Genomic DNA, 20,056 nt, shown 5'->3' with positions numbered 1-20,056 from the left:
TTCATTAGCGTCAAATGAGTCTGGGAAATGAAGGCTCGTGGACAGGGGTTGTTTGTTCTAGATGTCTCAGACCCTATGGGCCTCAGCTTGCATTGAATTCTCAGTTGCCTTCCCCATCTAACACTATTTCACCAGTGTCCACTCCACTTTGTAGGGTTAATTCTGTTCTTCTGCTCTCAGGGCTCTAAGGCATAGAAAAGCCAAGGTCTCCTTGTCTGCAAAGAATTTAGAATGAAAAACATCGTTTCCCTGGATCTTTGAGTAAAGAGGCCCAACTGCAACAACTCAGAAGGATTACTAAGGAAGAAAGGGGATAATGGGAGTTTCCTCCCTTTTTCTCGGGGACAGTAAGGCCTCCAAGACCATCAGAGTTTAGGGAGCCAGCCCAGGGTGGGGATAGTTCTCATTGTTCCCACAGAACAACTCTTCAGGGCAAGGACTGTCCTAGGACTGAAGAGTAGTTTGAACTGGCCCCAAATCCTGAAATTCACTGAAGGGAATTCTGGGGATGTTTGTGGTAATTTAGGAAGATTCTCTCTAAGGAAACCAGCAACTTTGTTGTCTTTCTCTTAATTGAAACCATTCTTCGCCTGAAGCTCCATTGATGGGTGGACTCTGTGCCCTGTGTGCAAACGGCTTCATTTGCTGCAATTCGAGAACAGGATGCTGCTCACACTATCTTTTTGTTTTGTCTGCCTTTGCACTCCACTGGCCAGTCCACCCTGCTTCAAATATTCATTACACCCTCGCTGTCCAGATAGTAGAACAAAATGCCACTACCCTGCAGGCAAGAGAGAGCTACCAGGGTCCCTGGAGCATTGGGAGCGCTAGGCAGACAGAAACACAGACCTTGTCTAGAGGAAGATGGCTGAGTGGGAAATTAGAGATCCCGGAATTTAACGACTTTGATGAAACACTAAGGTCTAGAGAGCTGAAGTGATGCTTCAAGTGCTCACAGTTTATCAGTAAGGAGTCGAGCACTGAGTTCCATGTCAAATTAATGTTTTCTTCGCTAAAGAGACGTTTATTTATTGTCACAGTCTATGTCACCATTGTGGATGTAAAGATGAATGAGGCTAGCCTTCATGGGGCCCACGCTGGTTGGATGGGGCAAATTTCTTCCTGGTGTGGTGTTCTTTATATAAAATATTTGGATTTCTCTGATTTGCCAGATCAACTCAGTCCTATCATCTACCCATCCACCCATCCATCCATCCATCCATCCATTCATCCGTCCTCTATGTATTTTTTCAGTTTTTCATTCATAATCTCTCACTGGCGTTTGAATTGTTAGAAGCTACATATCGAGGGCCCAGGTCCTGGATCCTACTCAACTTGAACACTGGAGGTTTTTGGCTTTAATCAAGAATATAGTGATGGACCATAAATTAAATTGGCATAAAAGCTACATTTACCTCTAGGCTTCTTTGAAGACACCTTACTCTCTGAGGTATCTTTGAGATATTGACCAATAGCTACCAAGCACTTTGTCAAAACTCAGACACTTTGCCAAGCACGTTAGCTGTGTTTCACCATTTCATCCCGAAAAGCACTCCATGTGGAAAGCATTGCCTTACTTTACTGATGAAAAACCTGAGGCTTAAAGGTTAAAAATATGACATGCCCTTCATCCTGTCGCTAAGAGGAGGGCCCACTTCAGGACAGCCATTTGTGGTCTGTTAAGAGCTTACACTCCATGGAGTTAAATCCTGCCGTTTCCACGTACCAGGAGCTAAAGTAAAACTGGTACCCATATGAGAGTCACATTGCTGGGCCACTCTGGAACCCCGAATCGCCTTGGATTTCCGACTGAGCTCTACAAGGGACAGATAGCGCCATACTTGCCCCAATACTGTAAGCAGCTTATGATCCAGATGGAGCTCTTGCTCTCAGAGCCGGGGCTTTCGGTTGTCTTATAGTTACCTTCCAACTCTCTCTTGTCTATACCACAGAGTCCAGATTCTAGGCGCATGTCCTTTAGAACTCTGGAAGGCAAAGATGAATTCCAAATTTAATTCAGTCTGGAGATGGGTAAGGGGAGAGATTTTCTTTTGTCGAGTGTATTGTTTATATTTCTCATGGCTGTGACAGAAAGGGCGTTTAGGGAAAGAGACCTTCTTTTGGCTTGTGGTTAGAGTACAGTCCACTCTGACAGGGCAAGCATGTGGAGTTCGTGGTGTCTGGAGCATGCAGCTGGGACTCCTCACATTTGGGAAAACGAGGAATCGGGGCACAGGGAATTCTGGCATTTCTTTCACCCTTTATATTCAGTCCTGAGCCCCAGCCCATGGGATGGTGCCAGCCAAAATCAGGGTGGGCCTTCCTTTCTCAGTGAAGGTCTCTGGAAAAACATCCCAGACATTCCAGGAGCGTGGTGTCTCCCAGGTGAATCCCAATCCAGGCAAGTTGACAACGGAGATTAGTCATCACTCCAGGTGTCAGATCCCACCCAAATCTAACAAACAAACAAACAAATTAAGAAGTCCACGGTTTCCTAGGAGACTGAACTTATGACCTCATGATTACTTGCCGTTGCAGCCCCACCATGGAGTCATACAAGGCCCTCTTTTGTTTTCTCTGTGGCACTATTGGTACCTAAAGCTGCCTCATTCATAGGTTGGTGGCTTATCTATCGGCTGTCTGTTTTCTCATGTACACTTTGATGGCAGGGATTTGTTTTTATCTCCTGCACTCAGGATCATAGCTGGCACATGCATCTATATTTTTATGGCTGGTCCTGTGAGTCAGCACCTTTCACCATACCCTTATTATAGGTATGTGCTTTGGGACGTACAGACTTCATCCCAAGTGGCAATTTGTTCTCACATGGAGCTTTCTAGAGCTCTCTGTAGTAAAAGATGAGCCCTTTGGCAGGTGTGCTCCCTTGTCATATTGAATGCCCATTCACTTTAAGGGAAATCAACACATTTTCTTTTGACAAATTGATCAAGGGGTTCTTTGTATCTTCCTGTGCTTCCAGGCCTGTGGGTCTTTGCATGAGCTGTCTTCCTTAATAGCGGGAAGTTATGTTTGGCCCACTCGGTGTGAACACGTAACAAGTGCTCAAGCTTCTTGTCCAAACCCTGTGGCTTGACTTGGATGTAAAAGCTTGTTAGAAATGAGTTCTGGGAGCTCGCCATTTGAGGCTGGCCTTGCTGTTACAAATACAGTTTCGCAGGTTGGTAGCGCAGGAAGAGGTGGGAATTACAGCCTCTCAGTTTACTGGGTGACTGGAAAAGTCCTAATCCTGGGAGTCCTTTGGCCCATGTTTAAAACATCTCGGCACAGAGCAGCCTCTGCGGCATGTGTTCTACAGTGTACATGCAGAGGTGTCTGAGGAATGAGCTGCAGACAGGATGTATAAGCACAGACATCTTCACACACCCCCTCTCTACCTGTTCACTTTAGCACACCGTATAAAAAGAGAAAACGAGAAAAGGGAGATAGCAATTGGAAATGTGACCTGATAATATCTGTGCCTTCAGCTTTGAAATTGGGGACCTAGAACTCTGCCTAGTTATTACAATACTTTGTTGTCACAAATATATATTCTTATAGCTGTGTGACTTCACAGTTTGTTAATATACTTGAAAACAGTGAAAAAGTAAAGGCATAAATCTTGGTTTGAAATGGGGTCTTCCTCATAATAATTCCCAACTATGCTGGTTAGTTTTATGTCAATTCGACACAGCTAGGGTTATTTGAGAGGCGGGAACCTCAATTGAGAAATACCTCCATAATATTAGTCTGTAGGGAAGCCCGGAGTTCGTTTTTAAATTACTGATTGATGAGGGAGAGCCCAATCCATTGTGGGTGGGAGCTGATGACATCTGGCTTCCCTCAGTGGACTGTGCCTTGGGATATAGAAGCCAAATAAATCCTTTCCTCCCCATGTTGCTTTTGGTCATGGTGTTTTTTTATTCCAGCAATAGTAACCGTAACTAAGGCACCAACTTAGCCTCTGAACTTGCTCCAGCTTAATCCACCTTAAGTCAGTGTTGGTTACGAGGTGAACTACAGATAAAGGGCGACTTGCAGATAAGTGTTGAGGTTTATGGACAACTCGGTTTTATTCCCAAGCTCATAGTCATTCAGGGAAAGCTTTTTGAGTAACGGGCAGAGGCTACTGGGGGTGGAACGCTGTAGCCGCTAGAGGATGTACCATCGTTCTTCCTGTGAATTGAGACGACAGTGTGGAGGGAGGGGCTAAGAGCATCAGTAGCTGAATTAAGTGTGTTTTTTGGTTTGGTTTTTGGATAGTGTCAGAGCAGAGGTGTTGGCCTGCTTACTGCTCCAGCCAAGTAGAAATCCAGTCAGTTCAGAAAGAGTTTCCTTTTCATACAGGTCCCTAAAAGGCCCACCTTCTTTAGGCACAGACCTCTTAAGTTCCATTACGGTGCAGATTTCTGCATGAAATTATCCACCCTAAGGGGAGAAAGTAATAATTAGCCACCACTCCCTCCAGCCACCAACTCTATTTGCACGGGATTAGAATGTTGAGTCCATGGTCTCCAAACTGTCCAGGGAGGGACATGACCCCACTTCTCATCTGGAACTTCTGGACACCAAAGTGCAGCAGGGAGAGACATCCACACGTGGCTGCCATGACAACACAGGAAGGAGCCTGCTCAACTCCTAACGGAGCCACCTCGGGCAGATTGTTTAACTTCTCAGCCTCAGTTTTGTCACCCAAAACCTGCATGAAGGCTTGTGATGGTCACAGCCCTTCCACGACTGCTGTGAGATGAGGTAGCCATTAGGCAGGGGTTACCAGATACACACCATGTGCCCTTTGCGTCAGCACGGCTGAGAAAGCCATCCGAGGGCTTGGCTGGACTTAGTGCCAGAGTTCCCCAGCCTACTCTACCCTACAGTTGGTTTGCATTTTAAATGTGAATCTCCTTGTCCCAAGGTGACAGCTGTCACTTTCACAAACTGAGTCTCAGCTTGCTAGCGTGGCTTCGAGTTTTTGCCACTTTCATAAGATGTGGGGGGTAGTTGTGTCTCACTTGCCTCGCAGATGAGGAAGGTCATTTATTTAACCTCCAGAGGCTGCTCAAAAAGTCACACGATAAAGAATCTTTAGGACATCCGAGCTTCCATTCCCCACAGAGTAGCAGCTCTAGGCAGTCTGGAAAATCTGACTCTCACTTGAAAAGAGGGTAAAAGAGACAGAAAAAGGAAAGAAAATCAAAATAGGAACTATTTTCAACAGTAGCTGTGCACTGTAGCCGAGCTTTGCAGGAACTGGCGATGGCCTTCCATGTCCCTCCTCTAGGTGACTCTATCTTGAAGGATAATAAGCCTTACTTCAGTTACTGAATCCTGAAATTTTGTCAGGCCCACTTTTAACGTAGTCACAGACATGGCAAAATATCCTGGAAGTTCTCATTTTGCTATTTCCTCTCTGCAAGGTCAATTCACGGGGTCTTTGTGGAGGACATTAAGTTGCAAGGTATTTTTATGTTTGATCCAAGGGGAGAAATACAAAAGTGATCCAATACCAGGCCTGTTATTTCTAAGGCATTTTTGCATGGTGTAGTTTATGTGGGACAGCCCATAAAACTGGAGCTCCAGGACCTTGAATTCCATGCTCATTGTCTGTTTCCCCAGACATCATGTGGGGTGACCCGCTTTTCTAGTATGCTTCATTTTAAGACTGACCAAATGGTGATTGCCATTTAACGATTGGTCTTTACCACAGAGTTTTCAGACTGGCTTAGATATTTCCTTAGGGGATTTTGGGAGTGCCAGGGTCCCTGATGGGGTAGCCTGGGTACTGGACTGAGGATGAACAGCAGGTAGATTCAGGCTCTAGGTTTGTCTCAACGTACTCATTTTGCCTCTACCTCAAGCAACTATATTTTTGTCTCACCTGTCATGATTTTTACCAATGCATCATGGAGGTCAGGGGAAGAAGCTGAACACTACTACTGTTCTCTATGACTGCTGTGGTCACCCCCTCCTTGGGCTGATGTCAACCCAAAGCAAGGGCAACAAAAACCAGTAGACCCAGGTGACCTGAGGCAACATCTATATGTTCATCAAACTTTCCCTACATCTCTCATTCCTTAAATTTTTCATCTGTAAAATGGGTGCATAGCACCTCCCCATCCAGACTTCACAGGACTGTTTTTGATATGCATATTTGGTGAGATAAATTCCAACATGACAAGAAGATAAAGGTCTCAAGTACTTTGATACATTCTGTTCTGCAGAGAGTAACACCAAAAATGTCTTCATTCCTGTAAGAATTTTGAAAACATTTCTGAGATTTGAGTGTGTCTCAGGTGTACACACCCATACTCTGAGCCTTTTTATCTTGCAAGCCCCAATGATATTCTGATTTTCATGCTATCTATTTTATTTAGATTTGAGATTTCCAATGATTATACTATTTAGTTAGTATTTATGATGTATATTCTTCTTTTAAAAGGCTTTCCAATTGGCCTGTAGTCGTTGTACCTGTTGCTGGATTACATAAAGCCATTTTCATAAAAATATATACAAGGTCTTTTGAGCATATTCTTATCTTATCCCAGGAGGGAGGAAGACTAGACTTGCTGCTGTTGTGAGTTTTTCAAGGTCACACAGCTTGTAATGAGCAGAATTTGGATGCTCCCAGATGGAGGTTCTGACATATCACCAAGTCAGGACTCTGCTGCTCTCTTCCGAAGTGCAGATACAAGCAAGTTACAGCTAAGGCCCCTCTCCTGAGCGACCCTTCTCTGAAATCGCTGCTTCTAGACTTGAGCACAAACTATACTCTAATTAGATGATGTAGAAGCAATTACGGCTTCCCAGAAAAAATGTAATTGCAAGACAAAGTGAAGCTATCATTTTTTTTTCTTTCCCTAACTGCAGCAGGAAAAACCCTGTGTGGGTTTCTGATGCTTTGTCAGTTCGCTTACCACATCCTGGGTTTGTGCGAGTCAATCTGCTAAATCAATAAGATCCAAAAGAGAAAAAAACAAAGGTGTTGGGGCCAGTGGACTTCCTGGTTGCCATGGCAACATATAAGGGTATGCACTGTGGTTTCTTGCTCTCATTTATCTTCCTGGAGGCTTGTTCCCCAAGGACGACTTGGCTTTACAGAGCTCTTATGTAGTGAGGTAATACCAAGGGGCAAGTACCCTGTTGGACCGAAGAGAAGTGGTGGGCGTTTCGGCAGGCTCTCACGGCCATGTCCCCAACAATGAAGCAAGAGGCAAGAAGAAGGTTTCTCCCTAAATTCTGAAAACTACGCAAGTTATTTCTAGACAATGCAATGGCTTCGCTGTTTGGAGGACTTGGCAGAAGTCACCAGGGTGACAGCTTCTGAGATGGTTGTCTTTCATAGAGGTCCATTGACTCATGATGAACTCCTTGTTCCTTCGACGTCAGGGTGTTCAGTCAGGCCCCCAGACATTGGGGTGCCTTTCCTCTCTAAGTGCCAAAAGATGAATAGCTAGCTCAATTAAAAGCACCCCAGGACAAGTTCTGGAGGAAATTCCCTCTCTCCGTATGATGGTGTGTAACTGTTTTCTCTCCTCATTAAACCCTCACCCGCCTTGGGGGCAATTCCCGGAGAGACTGAGTCACTAGGAACCCATGGTCTGCCAGTGGCCAGCCAAAGGCAGTCCAGCTACTGACAAGGTCTTTAGCCTCGTTTGGAAGTGGATGTTGAACAATATGCTCTTTCATTAGGCGCCCATCACATGGGAGTCAGACGATGGGACGAGTGTGGGGACCATGGGAAGGCTGCCAGCCATATTCTGCACCAGCAGGTCTGGTGAAGCAGGGGCTACACAGCTTGAAAGGCTCCCAGATGGAAGCTCTGGGCTTCCAAGACATCAAATGGGTGGAAAGAAGAATGACTTCTTCATGATGTGCCTCGGGATGATGCTTCATGACCATGAGTTAGGGATTTATTGGGAACAACTCGCTCATACCTTTGATGACAAACACTATGAGGCAGGATCACGTTAGCAGAAGTCAGGATTCTAGTGTCCCCCGAGGTTGTCCTGGCCTCATAACGGGCTGGGAACCATGCTCAGTAACTCTAGACTTCAGTTGCTCTTTCCTCCCTGATAATTGTTTTAAGGCTCTGCACTGTCCTACCCTGCTCATGGATGATCTAATTACCAGGTTTTTTTTTTTCTAAACTTGGCGCTTTCCCTCCCTGCTTCTGACCAGAATGGGCTCATGAATTGCATCATCTTCTGTGCGAGATGTAGGCTCTGCAAACCCGAGGGCAGTAGCTGAGCCTTGGCTTTTAAATAACGAGCACTGGGAAAGTGAAGACCATGTGACGGGCTCACCAGTTCTTCGGGCTGCCACTCACTGCCCAGAAGGGTGGCTGTCTCCTAGGTGCACCGTCCTGTTGAGGACCGTCAATCCAGGGTGTCAGGTTCCAGCTGGATCAGTCTAGAGTGTCTACTTGGTCAGTGTAGACCTTTGGGATGGCTTGTAGCCATCTCAGAAGGTCACAAGCATACTCTGCTGTGGTGGGCCCAGCTGTGAGCCAATCCTGAATGCCCGCTCTTCTCACTAGCTCTGCCTAGCCATGGCTGGAGCACTTGAACAGAAAACTGAAACTGCTGCTGGAACCGGACTGTTCCAGTTCCCAAGAGTATCGTAGGAAGAGGAAAGGGGAGAGAGAGGTGGCCAGCTCAGGACGTCTTCCTTGGGAGTGGGTAGCAGTTCCCATAGCAAGCAGCTTGAACCCCTGGGGTGAAGGTCTTACCCTTCCTGCCAGAGTGAAGGAGACTCTCATCGTAAAATCACCTCCAGTAAGCCTTAGTCTCCTCTCTAGAACTTGTTTAATGGTTACCTCTCCATGCTTTAAAAAGCACGTGGACAGCCAATGAGATTCTGATGGCATTTGAACCCTTTCCATGTCTAGCTACCGTTTAACACTGTAACAGGATCAGCCTGACTATTCAGCCTGTGCCTGCCCCTATCAGTTCCTTAAGACATCTCAATGTATTAGTCAATTCAGATGTAAAACGAGGTTAATAAAGTAGTCCATTACATAGGATTTTTATGAGAATAAAATGAATTATTAGCTGTAAAGTCCTAAAAACTGAAACATTACCAGGAATAGGTGCTGTCTTTGCTTACTGGTTTTCTCACAATCCGTGATAAGTGGACTGTGGGAATTGGGCAAGTCACCGAGCTGCAGGAACTGGCCTGCCTTCTAATTCTACTATCACTAAGACAGCAAGTTCTCTTCACATACAGCCTCCTGTGAGCCAAATCAACAGTAAAATACCGAATTATGACTCAGAACTCATGGGGAGATGACAGGAAGAGGATAGGCATGTGGTTGGCTCATGCTGGCAAGCTAGAATTCTTTTGGGGGTCATCTAGAGAAGAGATTTGGACAGCTACCCATCTCTATTGGGCACAATATGTTTGTGAGTGTCTTCTGGTGGTCCTCATGTGGGATATATGGCTGTCCACTTTTAGGAGGTCTAGCTTTACAAATGGTTGCCTAAACCTGTGTGGATATGAATATATCGTACCCATGGCAGAGATGCTGACTTCATTGTGTAGACAGATAAAGCCAGTTACAAAAACACAATCAGTCTTTGGAAACAGTTTCTTTCTTGAAAAACAGCAAGCGTTCATAGAAACAAAGCTCCGGGTTCAACCATTCTAGTGGCCAGTAGAGAATTCTTGGCAAAGCCTGGATGCTGGCCCTTAGCAGATATGGGGAGTCTACCTGCCTCCTAGAGCAGGAGCCACCCCCACTTACCTCTCAAGCAAGTTTGGGAAGAAGCACATAATGGAAACTTGAGTGGAAATTACACAGTGGCTCCCTTTCAGATGGCGTTATGATTTTCTCCCACTTAGGAAATGACTGGGTATAAAAAGAACCCATCTCTCCCTTACTCTACAGTGTAAGCAAAGTGTTAGATCACTAGGGTGATGTCCCTAATGGACTCTGTCTTTCTCGATCCAACAGGCTCAGGGAAACTAAAGATAAGGGAGATGTGCCTGCCATAGGTCAGTTGTGGCTTTTCTGAGAGTGACTTTTAATCTAGTCTACATCAGGCTCCAAGTCTGACCCTTTTATGTGGACAACTTTGGTCACCACTTTGTACTTTAGTTTCTTTATGTCGGAAATGGATTTCTCAGACTCTTCCCCAGGAATGAGTACCCTAATTGGTTATCTAATATTAAGTGGTCAGCCCTGAAATCATATACTTACAAGTAATATTAAAAGTGTGTGTATATATATATATATATATATATATATATATATATATATATATAGAGAGAGAGAGAGAGAGAGAGAGAGAGAGACAGAGACACAGAGACACAGAGAGAGAGACAGAGTGTGTTAAAAGGCCTTGAGAAGGAGCAAGGATGACATGGGAGAGTTTGGGGAGATGTATAGAAGTAAGGGGGAAATTACATAATTATATTTTAATTTCAAAACAATACAATTTTTGAAAACGACTTTGCCACTGTGTTGGTGAAGTTTCTAAGCAGTTAACAAGAGTGCGATAGTCACAGCTTTAGTTATTAGAAGCTCCATTTTTGCCCAGTTTTATTTAGTGAGTCCTGCAGACTCTAGCAGGTTGTTGCTGTGATCACTTCAGGAAGGCTGAACATGAAGAGAAGCTTAGCAGCTACTGAGTCCTGCCACCTGCAAAGTGGCAAATGTTGGGAAGATGGGAACTAGGCTAAGCTATTGCATTTCCCATGTGCCCATGGAGACTGATGCCGTCTCTTTTTCTGGTCTTTCTGAGGAGGACATGCAAACCAGACTCTTGAATGATGGGCCTGGGGACGCCCCTGCCCTGCTCACAACCTGCTTTAACTAGTACTCTAAAGGAGCAGCGTGATGTAGCCTCTGTCTACATCCTTCCCTAAGCCCATTCTGTCTCTCTAAGGGAGGGGCTTTTAGCAGTTCAAGTCACTCAGATAAAAGGGATGTACTGGAGACCAGAGGGCTCAGCTGGAAGCATTGTTAATGGATCATCATAAGGAAGGGCTTGTTTGAGAGGTGCGGTTGCCATTTAATATTAGTTCCTTCATGTGCACGTGTATGGCATGTGTGTTCCCTTACATGTGAATGTATGTATATGGGTGCACATGTGTAGGTGTTCAGGTGCTTGCCCACGTGTGGAGGACAGAAGACAACATATCTCTCACTACTGAGAAGCTGTTCACCTTTCTTTTTTCTTTGAGACAGCGTCTCTCCCTGACCTGGAGCTCACCTTGACTGGTAGGCAAGCTTTCCAGTAAGGCCTGGGCGTCAGCCTGTGTCTGATTCCCCAGTACTGGTTTCCAAGAGCACACCACCCAGCTGTCTTTCTTACAGGGCCTCATGCCTGGTTCAGCAAGTTTTATATGGATTGAGTTATCTTCCCAGCTCTAATGTTTGCCTCACATGTCAGAGTGACTCCAAGATCCCAGAGGCTTTTGTTTGAGGACCCAACTGCAGATAGAGATTCTGAGGTTCTTCCTCTCTGCTTGGAGCTTGGCCCATCACTACCTGAGCTCTGCTAGAGATGTTCTGTGGTCCATGCTACTTCTATCTCACCTTGCTCTCATGATGCTGGAAAATAGTGTTGGCTATGCATTTTCAGGATAAGGAAGCCAGGGGAGTTACCTATCCTGCCAGGAGAAGAAGGTCCTAGGAGCCGAGTCCGGGTGGGTTTGAATATCTGCCCTACCACTGCAGCTCCTTGGCCTCAGGCATGTTTGTATAGTTTCTTTTCTCCATACCTCAGTTTTTCTATCAGGAGAGTGATGATTAATATTACCCTAGAGTTGTTTTAAGGAGATGATTAGTTAACACTTGTAAAATGCTTATAAGAGTGCCTGACACGTACAGAAGAATTCACTACTGCTATTGTGCTTGGTAATATTAATACCCTTTGGGGTAAAAAAATATAGGCTCTATATAAATATAAGGAAAAGAGTTAGGATGTCTTCATAAATTGCTAGGGCTTAGATGATACACAGACCTGAGGGTTTGGCCCATTTGAAGTGATCCAAAGCCGAGGGATTGATTATCAACAACTCACGTGATAGTTGATCTGGAAGTCTGGGGCATCATCCTTGTGATTCTCAATGGTCCAGGTGCCATTGGGATGAGGAGCGGGATTCCTCCTCACAAGATTAAAACAAACAGAAACTCGTACTTTATATTTCCTGAGAATGTCTCACTCGCCCAGTAACCGATGCCTGTAGCATGTTGGGCTAAGCTAGAAAGATGAAGGCTGAGTTTCTCTGTCTTCTACCGTCCTTGATGGCCCCCACACACATACACAGGCAGTTTCAGGCACACTTACTGAATAACCATCCTGTGTGGACACACTGTCTCTACAATAACACGGGTTACTGCCCATGGAACTCAAGGGATTTTACTCAAAAGTCTCCGCTTGCGTTGGTTTCTCTTGCATTTGCATATCCCGTTGGCCAGGTGGCAAGCTAGAATCGATTTTCATAAGAAAGAAACTGCTGCTCATCTCCAGACCATTGTCCAAGCCTCAGCCTTTATTTTTAACCTTGGAGTTGACAACAGCCACCTGGGCCAGGAGCAGGCAGGTGGCATCTGACTGAAGTCGCCCCAGCAGCCTCACCTGCAAGAAGCCCATTGAGACACTTCTCCTTTTGTATGCGGGATCAGGAGAGGCCTGGAAGGGCTGTCTCCCTGAGTGACAGGGTCCCTTTGTGAAATTGGCCAGCTGAGACTGAGCTGCAAATGTCAGTAAAAACAAACAGCGTTTCAAAGGGAGCTTGTGCGTTTCCTTCCGGTGTGTGCGCATTGCTTCATCAGCCAAGAGCTGCATGAGTGGCTTCGGCGAGCGCTGGGCCCCTGAGATAAGGAATTAGCTGCACAGAGCATCTTTCCTTCACTGCAACTGCCTCCCTGCAGGGTTTCGTGGGCTTTGTTTCTGTTTTTAAAGTAGCTGCTTGCTGGTGACACAAACCAAGGCAAAGAAACGAACTTGCGTGGCCTGGGCCTTCTCCAGGATGACTTCTCATTTCTTTGTTTTGCATCTGTCTGACACTGCCTTGTCGTGTTTGGAACCTGCTTCCTGCTCTAGGAGAAGGAGCTGGCACCTGTAATAACCATACTTCATAATAATGGGCCCTCTTTTGTCATCATGAAGCAGTGGTTTAGATGAGCCTCTCCCCTGTTTTAAACATGAAGAACGTTGGGCACATGAAAAACTGCTTCAAACCCCTCTTTGAGGGAGGTCAACCCATCTGAGAGGAGTTACTACTTCAGCCATCTAAAAGCTGCAGACCTGTGGAAATTACTTCATTCCTTCCCAGATTCTGATTCTTAGCGTTCAAGTATATAAGCAGAGCTTACCTTTTAGGGTACTGGTGACAATTATGCAACACAGAACCCCAAAGATTCAAGATTAGCAAAGGACAGTTCAGGGGGGTTAAAACCTCCTCTCCCACCAGAGCCCACTCCAAAATGTAGAACAAACTTTGCTTCAGGAAGAGCCTGTGGTTCTAGAGAGAAACGGTCCAATCACTTCCTTCAGCAATTCCCTTCTCCAGCTTCAAATTTTTCTTGGAAGGTGATTTGAACTTTGGAGAGTCCAGATCTGTCCTCTCTGTGACTCCAGACCTGGGTTTTAAATCCTAGCCTGGTATCTCGGGCACTGCTGAGAGAAAACGTGGTGGGATGATAATTCATAAGAAAGGAGAACCATTCGTGTGGCTCTAAGGACAGAGTGTTCCACACAGGAAAGAAGGCAGGTGTGTGGTCTCAGGTCTGGAGGAGCTCAGAGTGCCTGATGGAATCGAGAGGGGGGATCTCTGGGGTTGGAGCAGTGCCGGCAGCTCCCAGGCTGGAGAGGGAGGGAGGCCACAGCCTGATGGCATTGCTCTTGACCAGAAGGAAGTTTGCTCTGGGTGCAGCTGAGTATATAGTGTTAGAAGTGATAAGGTAAGGAGCAACACCAGTATAAGAATAAGTGTGGAGCTAAGCACAGAACTGTATATGCAATACTATTGTGTGTGTGTGTGTAGTTTTCTTAGTAGCTGACATGTGTTCCTTCATAACTCCCCTGGATTTGGTCAGTTTCTCATGAGTTCTTCGTTGATAGAGATTCTTTAAGGATGGGGTCTTTTATGCTGCCAGGTCTCAGATTTAAGCTTGATGTATCTTTGGAAAGCCAGAGTGAGTTCTGAAGGCTGCATCAGTAGAGATGTCTATTTGGATTTTTGTTGATGTTGAGGTAAGGGTACACTGTAGCTGTGGTTGACCTGTATCTCGCAGGTAGCCCAGGCTGACCTTGACCTTAGGTGATGCTCTTACCTCAGCTTCCCAAGTGCTGGGATTTTAAGCATGAGATGCCATGGGCAGTCTTCGGGTATTCATGTGTGTGTGTGTTCACGTTTATAGGCCTGTTCACACGTGTGCATATGCACGTTGAGGCAAGACACAAGGTCTCTCATCGGCCCTGAACTCACCAAGAAGTCTAAGCTGCCTGGGCAGTGAGCCCAAGGGATCTACCTGTCACATCCAGCCCTAGCATTGCAAATGCTGGCCACAATAGCCAGCCTGTTATATGTGGATTTCGGGGGATTAAACTCAGGTTCTCATGCTTGCAAAGCAAGCACTTTACTGGCTGAGCCATCACCCCAACCTGCTGTTTGACTTTCTTTTTTCTTGTTTGTCTTTTTTTGTCTTCACTTACAAGCACTTCTTACCATTGATCTAGTTTTGTGCAAACTTTTCATGCAGAAGAGTCTAACATTTCCATTTCCGTTTGATCCCACAGATTTGAATATAACCTGCCGCTATGCAGGTGTATTCCACGTGGAGAAAAATGGCCGCTACAGCATCTCACGGACTGAGGCAGAAGACCTCTGCCAGGCTTTCAACAGCACCCTGCCCACTATGGATCAGATGCTGAAGGCTCTGGATTCAGGGTTTGAAACTTGCAGGTAAGAGACCAGCACTCTCTCTGGGGACAGTCCACTGGGGAGGGGCAGGGCTTACAGCTGGAAGGCTCCTTCCTGACAGTTGAATGGGTTCTTGCCTAAAGAGGTAGCCCTACCTATTAATTTGACCAAGACAGCCTAAACCGGTATGACAACTGGAATTTCAAATCAGCTTAAGAAGACACCTTGGTGAATCATGCGCTCGCTCGTGGGGGAGGGGAGTCAGGGTCAGCCATTAGGGTCATATCAGTTGCAAGCCTCTTGCCTAATGTGCTCCTGAAGCACTCCTCTGGCTTTGAAGAAACATTCAGCATCATTGTCGGAACCACAAGAAAACGCGAGCCAAATAACAGTGTTTAAAATAAATAGGTAGCTGGCAGAGTCTTGGCTGTGCAGACTTGACACAAGGCACGTTCTTCAAACCCCCCTCTCGGAGCTTTTAGGCTGTCTTCTGTGTTGCTATGATTTGACAACGTAAGTAAAAGGATAAGGAAGTCTTAAAGCTAGACTACATTAAAATAAGCTGTTATCAGAAGCCTTGAAACGTTTTCTTCAAGGTACCCAAGGCCCCAGAGGACCTTCCTCAAATCATTTTGTTCCACAATAATCGTAAGAGGCAAGGGCAGCCTATGCATTTTTTTTTTTTGTTTTTGTGGCCAGTGGCATGTGTGAATGGGATCTTGGTGACACCCTCAGTCAAGTGGTTGGTGTGGTTTGATTTCACTAGAAGATCTGGGTAATCTTCATATGTCCCCACTTCAGTCTCCAGCTTAAGCAGTGTGGTTCTCTCGCCTCTCCAGTGCTCACGCACGTGCACACACATGCAAACCGAATGCTTTTAGAAAGTCTAGCTGCAGCCCTCTACAAGGAACCTGTTAAATGGAAGCGAATTGCATCTATCCCTGGCCCTTAGTTACCGACTCAGGCACGCACATCTTGAATGGTCCCTGAGACTCTTGCTCTGTCTAATACAGTAACTATTAACCACACGTGGTGAGTTACATTTAAGTTCATTAAAATTAGGTTATATGAAAATGAATTCTTTGATGGCGCTAGCTATGTTTCACTTACCTGGTAGCTGCCCTATCAAATGTTGCAGATTATATAGAGAACGTTTTCATTGTTTTGAGCAGCGCCAGCTGGACATCTGTCTCGAAGGGTTCAGAGCTAAGTCTAGGAGAAGGGTAAAGGATGAATGACAGCTCTGGAGCTACAGAACCTGACCCATGACCTTCATGAAAGACGGCTGGTTAGCAAAAACCATCTATTCAAGCCCCAAGGCTATATTTTAAAATCCCTGATTAGGTCACAGGGCTAAGAAAGTGCTTTCAGAAAGCTGGCCTGATTGTGAAATGCAGTTAAGACGTACTTGTGAAACACAACGACTTCTCATCTGTTGAGAGCCAGAGGAATGAATACAGAGTCTCGAGCTGATGGGAACATCCTTAAACTTCTCTGTTTATTACTAAGACTTTATAGATGAAGCAACAGGGCCTTAAAGCTTGTCATGGATCATACTGATTGTAGGTAGAGGAGTCTCAGTTTGGTTGTGATCAGTCTGAGTGTAATGACTAAGCCCTCACAAAGGATAAGTAAGGGGGAGGATACAAGGACTGGCTAAATATGTCTTTTCTCTGTTGGTGGAAGTTTCCTCTCTCAGAGCTGCTTGATCCCAAATACCCAGCAACTGCTTCCCAAATTACCACACAGAGGCTTAGTATTATTTATAAACGCTCGACCAATAGCTCAGGCTTATTGTTATTAACTAGCTCTCACACTTAAAGCTAACCCATATTCCTTACTTACACTCTGCCATGTGGTGGTACCTTTTCTCAGTACTATGTGCTCATCTTTCTCTCTGTGTGTCTGCTGGAGTCTCCTGACTCTTTACCCTTCTCCTTCCCATTATCTTTAGTTTGGTTGTTCCACCTATACTTCCTTCCTGGCTATTGGTCAATCAGCATTTTATTAAACCAGTTTGAGTAACCAATCTTACAGCGTACAAGAGGACTGTCCTCCTTATGGACAGTCACTCATTCACGCCATGTACATGTATAGAAATTTCAATGCCCCAACTCATGTATAGTACATGCATATAAAACTGCCATGTGGTGAAAATTCACAATAACTCACCAAGAGAATATAAGAATGTGTATTCAATTCTGGAATATCTATTTTGTATATATATAATGTATGTATATGGCATATATACGTATTATTCATACATATTTGTCAATATGATGCAGGAGGGCAGGATGAAGAGTAGTTTCCTTGTGGAGTATTATTTAGAAAAAATATGAAGATAAACTTCTGCTGCAGAAATCTGTCAAATCTGTCATTGTATCCATACTGGTATTAAGTGTTTCAAAACTCAATTTCATAATTTCCCTCAGGTAGCTATGGAATCAGATATCTGCCAAAAGTCAGAAGGCATAGTCTCACAGGCTGGGACAAAGCCTCAGCAGGGACTTCTGTCTTGTCTGCCCCACCCTGATTAGGGACAACGCTCAGGTCCATGAGAATTTCTTGTTATTTAATTGTGTGCCCTCCCACCTCCGGGCTAAGAAGACTTTGGGGAAATCAGCCTGTCGGTTTGGACGAGGAATTCGTCATTCAGCTCTCATTGCAACACCGACATAATGAGAGACTTTGAGCTTAGGAGCTTCCAAGTCACTCTCATTTCCATGTGTCTTGCTGGGTGCTGCAGGCTGTGCTGTTGCCCCAACAGTAGGAGTTAAAGGAAGGTGCATTTTAGCTTGCATTGTACTTCTCAAACCCTGCCAAATTTAGCATCTCCCTCTTTGTTCTTTTGCCGTCACCCCACCTCTTTCCTCTTGAGCAGCATTTTCTCCACCCACATGCCATGTTTTGAGGCATTTCGTGTTCATGGTAGATGGCCACTGGGATGGTGGTGACGTGCACTATGTCTGAAAAGGCCTCCAGCCCCAGCTGACTCCCAGAAACACCCAGATAGGTGTAGGAGCGGATGGTGTGTGGCTTGAAGAACTTGGTTAAAGGACCCACTGCCATTTGCTGCCCTAATTGCTACTCCTCTCGGTTCAGTGATGGCCAATTTGTCTCCACAGGTCTGGGTGGCTCACAAAGTCAACACAGGAGCCAGGCTTCATGTTGGCCATAGTGAGGAGTGAGGGGCTCAAAGGAGAAGCAGAGGACAAGAAAGGAGGGACAAAATAAGACAGCTCTAGAATTGCAGACTGAAAGGAGGACCAACCCACTTGCCACCTTAGGGGATTGACTCATTTTATGTCATTTTTGGGAAGTATAAAGTTAATTCACTGTCAAATCTCCTAGTGTAGTTTTTTCTTCTGGAACCCAGGCTTCCTGATGCCTTTAATAACATTGCTGGCCATAAATTTTATATGGAACGATTTTGTTTATTCATGAATCTTTTTGGTTAAAAACAAGAATGATCACCAGTTCCCAGTCTTTAAATGAACTCTTTTTGCCTCTGTCAGCTTTGACCATCTTTGCTTTCCTGTGCTGGTGATTTTGGATTTTATGGAACTCGGTTATTGGGACCCTTAGCATCCTTGGGGTGAATACGTGGAGGTGTTGTGCACATTAAATGTCATTTGATGGGTTATTATGAAATGAGATCCTGGCCATTCAGGTTAATAATTTCATGTTTTCCCTTGGCAGGTATGGATTCATACAAGACAATGTGGTGATCCCGAGGATCACCCCCAATGCCATCTGCGCAGCTAACAACACAGGAGTGTATATCCTCCAGTCCAATACTTCCCACTACGACACATATTGCTTCAATGCCTCAGGTGGGTTCTAAGTACATGGTCTTTGGGCTGCCTGTGGGAGCATGGTTGGCTGACTCCTGAAACTTCCACTCAAAAGGAGTCTCTACAACAGAAGGAAGAGCTAGACTCTAGTATCCATGGTACTAACATGCCAGGCTTGGGAAGCTGATGATAAATAATTAAATATCAATTCTTTGACACAAGCTTGGAGAGTGCTAAAGAAAAAAGACACCATAGGAAGGCCCAAACTCAGGGGATGCTTGTCATTTGAGAGGTGAACAGGGAGGGCACATCCGAAGAAGTGCTTTGGAGAGCCACAGTCAAGGGAGTGGAGCTCTTGGCAGATGAGAAGGCCATGTGATGTGGGCACAAGAGCGTCTTAACTCCACTGAACAAATACCAGGGAATACAAGGTGGCATAAGCCCAGTCAGAGGATAGAGCTACAGGTAAAGAAGTTATACAGGTTTAGCGGAGGGGTGACTAGCGCCTCCAGTGGGTTGAGAATTCGAAGCAATTTCTGCAGAAAAGTGGTACCCATCTATTGATCTTTTAGAGGTGCAAGCTAAATGACTGAGAATATTATTATAAATGGAGCTAGTGAAAAAGCAAAGAGGATATGATAGCATTGGCCTTGTTGAAAAGGTTCCTAACTCAGTGGTTGAGGCCACCAGGAGTAAGAAAGCTAAATGAAAACCGAGATGCTGGGCTCCCTCCTTTGTCTATGAAAACTTTCCCAGCCGTGAGCTTAGAAGTCTATTCAAGCCATCACACACACACACACACACACACACACACACACACACACACAAAATCAAAGAATTCTGTGCACTATACATTATTCAAAGTCTTTTGAGACCAAATGAAACCATAAATGTCAAAGTTTTAAATGCCAACCATCAAAAGTCTCAGTTTTCAAACTGTATCTTCTAGTTCCCTGAAGGGTTGAAACTATATGTTAGGGAAGGAAAAACTTTGAGGTGAATTTGTCATATCTTCCAGGACTGTAAATTTTCCTCGGACATCGAAGGAAGATGTTAAAAGGGCTGGAAAGTGGCTAGAACTTTACCCCCATAAGACCATAGCTGGTATAATACCGTGGGGGGGGGGCTTTTAAGGTAACAGGGGGCATGGAGGGCAGCGGGAGATTACATCAGTGTCCTTAGACTGCCAGTGTGCCCGTGCCACCTACCCATTGTTTCAGAAGCACTGAGGAACACATGAGGATTCCGAGGAAAAATCTAGAGTTTGGGGGAAGGAGGTGTATTGAAGCAATACAGTATATGAACCCAGTGAATTTTTCCAAGTACATATGGGACATGGATATACACACAAGACATGGCGAAAAATCACAGCAAGTCTACCTCTCCCTATC

The 20,056-nt window shown here is 45.2% G+C and overlaps 1 protein-coding gene across 6 annotated transcripts in view; it reads left to right on the top strand.

Moving 5' to 3' along the window:
- Cd44 (CD44 molecule (IN blood group)) overlaps positions 1-20,056 on the top strand; it is an 83,561-nt gene that overhangs the window by 18,058 nt on the left and 45,447 nt on the right. For all 6 annotated transcript variants that reach the window (XM_075961550.1, XM_075961547.1, XM_075961544.1 and 3 more), the window contains exons 2-3: positions 14,748-14,913; positions 18,571-18,704. In XM_075961550.1, coding sequence (XP_075817665.1) covers positions 14,748-14,913; positions 18,571-18,704 — 300 coding nt within the window. The remainder of the gene's footprint in view (positions 1-14,747; positions 14,914-18,570; positions 18,705-20,056) is intronic.

The sequence above is a fragment of the Microtus pennsylvanicus genome, chromosome 2 (assembly GCF_037038515.1).
Source record: "Microtus pennsylvanicus isolate mMicPen1 chromosome 2, mMicPen1.hap1, whole genome shotgun sequence".
In the NCBI taxonomy this organism is placed as follows: Eukaryota; Metazoa; Chordata; class Mammalia; order Rodentia; family Cricetidae; genus Microtus; species Microtus pennsylvanicus.
Note: the sequence above shows the minus strand (reverse complement) of the source record. Positions and strands in the feature narration are given on the sequence as shown.